The sequence below is a fragment of the Olea europaea genome, chromosome 18, assembly GCF_002742605.1.
Source record: "Olea europaea var. sylvestris chromosome 18, O_europaea_v1, whole genome shotgun sequence".
Classification (NCBI taxonomy): domain Eukaryota; kingdom Viridiplantae; phylum Streptophyta; class Magnoliopsida; order Lamiales; family Oleaceae; genus Olea; species Olea europaea.
The window spans coordinates 3,050,930-3,056,929 of NC_036254.1; the positions used below are offsets into that span (position 1 = coordinate 3,050,930).

Below are 6,000 nucleotides of genomic sequence, written 5' to 3' on the forward strand. Positions count from 1 at the left end.
AAGAGCATACACATATGGGGAGAGCTACTGTATTTACATATGCATATGAATTCACTGATTGACATTACTTGCATTTTGCATTGCTACGTCTAGGGGTCGTTGGGGTGAGACGTAGATATTGAATTTATTGCATTACATTTATGAGATTTTGCAGTAAAGGGAGCATTGCATTGCATTGCATTGCATTCCACATAATATCTATATGTTAGGAATTCTTGAAAGCGATGGCTAATTTTAAATAATCGTGTTTCTTATGTTTAAAATTTCCTAAGTACTTTTCTTTTAATTCATTCCCTAATTAATATTGATTAAATGATTTTATTCTATTACAAATGAACATAATGATGATGATGATGAATAAAATTAAGGATTACAATTTATTGTATAACAAACAAATGGATACAAATACCCTTGATAAGTGCGGATTTTTGGCACATATTCGAACAATTAAACTTAAATATTTGTGAGTTTCACTAGCGATTTATTACCTAATTTAGTTATGTTTATTGTATAGATGAAAACCCGACTTTGAGCAATGATTAGAAGGAATTTATGCAAGAAACGAGCTAAAAATGAAGGAAAATGAAGAAGACGATCAAAGATGCCACCGATTCAAATAAATAATTTATTTTTGGCTAGAAAGGTGGGCGTTGCGGTGCCCATTCTACCCAAAAATGGGGAGAATCTGTGGCGCCTAGGCGCCGGTGTTTTTTTTATTTCTTTTAATTTAGGGATCTAGCTGCAATTTTCTTTAGGTTTTAATATAAAAGGCAAAAATCAACAAAAAGAAAGGGACTTTTTCTTCCATTGGAGCTTCAGCAGCCGGCGAGCACGTTTTGCTTGCTGAATTTCTTTTGCTTTTCTTTTCTTTTTGTTTTTCTTTCCTCCTTTTCACCTAGTTCTTCTTGCACAATTTGGAGAAAGATTGGAACATGGGGATGTTATAATAGCTTGGAAAAGGAGACCCATTGATATTGAAGATTTCTCACAATTTCTCTCTTTATCAATAAGTTTTTCTTTTTCCTATTTTCCATCAATGTTTTGTAAGAATTTGTTAGTTATTTGTGAATATTTTATGGGTAACTAAATATATTTGTGATTGGGGATTATTTCAAACCCGAGTTATGATTTTCAATTAATTTGTGCTTTACAGTTCTCTTGATTAATGTGTTTAATCCATTGTGTTAAATGTTTATTTTGTTCTTCTTGATTATTTAGGTGTACAACTAAATGATTAAGTTGTTTCAATGAATGCTATTTTGGGATTAGTAATACGTAATAGCTATTGATTTTAAAACCTAATAGCAATTACATTTCAATAGATTATGAAGAATTTTCAAGTGACTGTATATGGATTAACATTTAAGTTAGTAAACCGAGTTTGCGAGTTTACCCTTAATTCAATTCATCTCTTTTTTCGTAATGCATTTGTTAAATTAATTCTAGAGAGCTCGTTATAAGTTGTTTAATGAATATGGTCGAGTAAAGAGCTTGTTCTTGACTAACATGTAAGAAGAGATTGGGGTAGTTGAGCTTGTAATTATTCTCGAATTGTTGTTGATCTTGAGAACGAAAATATATTGTGGTAATTGACAAGAATATCATTCTCGTGGTGACGAAATATCCTCCAATCACATTTTCTCACATTCAATCAAGAACCAATTTGTTTATTTTAAATTTCAAGTCTTTTCTAATTTAAATTTATCGCTTTTCTTAGTTCAACAAACCAAACCCCCCCCCCCCCATTTTAATTTATTTCGTATATTATTATTAATTTTACTTTTTAGTGCGCAATTGACATAATTGAATCAATTCTCTGCGAGAAATGACCCTTACTTGCCATAATACTATTTAAGACGACACATTTAAGTTATGTAAGGAAAATTAATTGAAACCTAATTTTCAACGTGTTTGTTATATTTAAAATTTGCTAAGTACTTTTCTTTTAATTCATTCCCTAATTAATATTGATTAAATGATTTTATTCTATTACAAATGAACGTAATGATGATGATGAATAAAATTAAGGATTACAATTTATTGTATAGCAAAAAAATGGATTAAAAAAAAATGGATACAAATGTCCCTCGGGTCATAACCCAGTGGTATAAAGAATAGGAGTAAGGTAGTCTCAGCCTTGTTGACAGTCGCAGTGTGAGGATTGGATTCCTGAGATATGGAATTGGACTCTTTGTGGGCACTAGTGTACGAGCAAACTCTTGTTCCCTGACCTGTTAGGGTAAATCCTGCGATTTACCTTCCTCACGATGCTCTAGGGGCGGGACGGTGGGAGCCCTCAAGGTTGGAGTTCAACCTTTAAAAAATGGATAAAAATACCCTCAACAAAAATTTGGTGCAAAATGGAAAAGAGTGGCAAAAAGGACATTAACCATTTTGGTGCAAAATGGTGCGTGTAAATAGAATTACATCAAAATGGTACAAATTATGATGTTGGGTTAGAAAGAGATTGCACCAAATAATGGTGAAATGTGTTGAAATAGGGAATGGGTTGGAAATGGCCTTAGGGATTGAATACATGTTTGTTTGAATTTACTTATACATAATAAAGTTACATAATAATTTACATACAGATGAGATGTCAAAAAGAAAGTAGGATTTATTTATTATTATTATTTTTTAATTTGGTTGAAGTAATTCTAACTCAATATATCTCACCATATTATATGCATATAAGTTATTATGTAAATTATTATGTAAATATAGCAGAACCATGTTTGTTTACAACTACTTTATTTTAGATGCTGCAAAAATTGAGGATAAATTTGGTCAGGGCTTGTTTTGCATGGACTTGTAAGGCCTTGCCTTTGTTCAACGTGATTTCCATAAAATATGATATGATGAGAACGAGCCGACCTAAATTAACTTTTCAATATGCTCCGTTTGGCCCCCATTAATTTTCATTCAATTATATTTTATTGACTTAAGACAACTTTCTCAATAAACTTTTATATAAGAAACAGAAGCAAAAGCAAAAGTCATGTAAGACCTTTAAGCATTTAATCGTATCAAGACAATGTACTGCATAGATCAAGCTTGAAAAACAGTTCCTGAGTACACGTGTTAGTGTTAGTAGTAAAGCAATAACTGGGATTTTGGATTATTCACATGAACTGTGGCAATCAGCAATCTGCAAGGAAGCAAGCACTTTCGATTCCATACATGCTATATTACATATCTACTAAATTTCAAACATGTAAGCTATTGAAACACTCGTCAGATTTCTACAAATAGCCATTCTTTTGTTTCTCTTTGCTGCCCTAATTTTGGCTCTTGCACTTCTCGATTACCCTTGGAGCTGCACGAGAAAACCACGAACACACAACTCAATATCTTTCAATCTTGTGGAAATATTTGAATTGGGAGTCGAAATATGAAAAACAAAAAATTTGTGATCCGTACCTAACCCACTTGCCTCTGAGCCTTTCATGATCCTCAATCGCTTGCACATATCAGTAAACATCCTGGACAGTCGAAAACATGGTTAATAATACTTCCTTAGATTCACACAAAAATTCAAATCTAGAAACAAAATTAGCAAGTTAATCATCTATTCTATGTGCAATGACTTGAAGTGATCCACAATAAATGCAATACCTACAATAAGCGTTTCGAATATTGGATTTTAATCCCGGTGAAAAACTCAAAATGTACAAGTATTTTAATCAGGAAATGCACTTTAACAAAAAGATTTTCCTTCAATTTTGAACAGAATACATATTGCAGGCTGTATGGAACTACAACTTACTCCCATGGAACATCACCAACAAGCATCCAGTCACCATCCTTGTCTTCGTATGTGAGTACGTATTCAGAGCGGTCGAGAAGATCCATCAGATGGCACTCATTAAGATCTTCTTTCCCTCGAAGTCCATGAGAAGCATATTGCCCTGAATTGCAGCCACACCAGAAATGGAAATTAATTGATGTCCAACAATACAACATGGGGATAAATACTAGCAAAGTTGGAATCTTCACTATAATTCACAAATATAACAGAATTATCATCATGCTTGTAGATACATCTGACGATAAAAACCCCGCCTGCATCGCATTTCTAATTCTAGCACCTGATAAAAAAAAATAGCAACAAGAGGGGCGCGGGACTTTTTGGGTAATCTCACAGCATGCCAGCTTCTAGAAAAACTTAAGAGATTCTGTAACTCGAGGAGGTAATATTCCTATTCAATTTACACGGGGAGAGGGGGAGAGAGAGAGAGTACCAATGGTAAAGCAACTAAACATCTTCTCAAGTGCTGATGAAAGTTCTGCATAGCTGCAGTAAGTTTTAAGATCCACCTTCCTCAAGTATGGAGCTCCATCCATGCTGACCTTAACATAAAGGCAGCTTGATTCTGATTTTCCCTTAACATCATTATTTCTCGATAAATTAGTGGTGAGTTTGTTCTTATGTAAAGATCGAATAGGTGGCCAACCCACCACTTGTGCCCTGTTACAAAACATAAAACGACTCACGAATCAGGGAATCAGGCACGATGTTTTTGTGCTAAATATCAAACAGTGGGTTAATCTTCAAATTTCATGGTAAATGTGAAATACACGTAAAAGAAATGAGAGAGAGAATAAAATCATCTGCTTGGCTAGTCAAGCTTGAGCTAGTTCATGGATCTTTGGGCTTATCCTGTTTATAGTGTATAACGATGAACAGAAGAAACAATTTCTTCGTCTCTGGAAGATATAATTTCTTTAAAACATAGCCGAGATGAATAGGAAACCAAGAATTTGCTTCAAGAAAACTTAAATTCAAAGGGTGAGTACAAGGCAACGACATCCAGAGCATTCACAAAATTGTCAGGTTCGTTCTGTACAACACGTGCACAGTCAATTAAAATACTTATTTCTCAAGATTAGAGTGAGCAGATGAATCTTAATTCAAATATTTCCAGTTTTGGCTGAAAAACTAAGTGCTGTTATAAACAAGTACGAGTCTCAAACCTTTAAATTATATCTCCTCGCGTACACACTTCTCATCGAAGGGTCAATATATTCACAATTTTCATAGATATACCAGGTTAAACCAAGTCATCTAAAAGCTTAAATTTTTAGACCAAGTAGTTCAAAAGTACATAGAGCTCAAGAATATTAATAAAGGCTCAAAGAGACTAAAAAACTCACTTTGAAGCTGTACTGCCATTTTCATCTTTCTTGCCCTCAACAGGCTGTGGAGGAACCTCCTTTGTAGGATGAGAAGATTGCAAAATATTAGTATTTTTCACTCCACCATTTGCTCCTCTAGGAGAAAACAAAACATCATTTTTCCCCAAATCAACCTCAGATCCACGATTAGTACACAAACCCCATTTATTAGAACCATCAATGGCATCAGAAAAAACCCTCTTAGCACCTGAAAATATGTTCTTATTATTCTCATCCTTCAAATCTTTCCCAAAAAGAGAAAACCCAGTTGCCTTCTTGTCCAAAAATTCTGAACCCGGCAAACCCAGCCTCAGTTCAGTTTCTTTAAGGTTCAGAACCTCATTTTTCTCAGGAGAAGAAGATATTTTATCAGGGGTTTTTTCCATTGTGGGAGGCTCAAATTATCAATTTGGGAGAAAAAATAAAAGTTAATCTTAGCAGATTGGTGATTCTTGAAAACACAACAGATGCCTTTGTCTTTGATTTGGGTACCCTCGAAAAAGTTTATTTGGCACTTTGTGAACTGTACCTTTTTTTCTGTATCTGTATGTATAATTTATGCATTAAAATACTGCATTGGAATAAATACACTTTACATAGTACAGAACAATTATTCCAGACTTTCCAGTTGCTTTCTTAAACAATATAATGAAACAAAAATTCAGAGTGTACAGTGTACAGATCTTACAAAATGAATGATTCTCACATGAATATTTTATTTTCAAAAAATCTGATGTGAGTATTGTAAGTGTTATGCCTAGATCCAATCGATTTAGGTTGTAAACGCTTTTAATATATTTAATGCATTTGATTTTGGCGAGATCT

The 6,000-nt window shown here is 33.6% G+C and overlaps 1 protein-coding gene across 1 annotated transcript; it reads right to left on the reverse strand.

Moving 5' to 3' along the window:
• Positions 1-3,024: 3,024 nt before the first annotated feature.
• LOC111367154 (auxin-responsive protein IAA27-like) lies at positions 3,025-5,678 on the reverse strand. The gene is made up of 5 exons (XM_022987883.1): positions 5,155-5,678; positions 4,242-4,468; positions 3,767-3,908; positions 3,421-3,482; positions 3,025-3,316 (listed from the first exon to the last, which is right to left on the reverse strand). The coding sequence occupies exons 1-5, from the start codon at positions 5,559-5,561 to the stop codon at positions 3,279-3,281; spliced, it is 876 nt and encodes a 291-aa protein (XP_022843651.1). The 5' UTR covers positions 5,562-5,678; the 3' UTR covers positions 3,025-3,278.
• Positions 5,679-6,000: the final 322 nt, after the last annotated feature.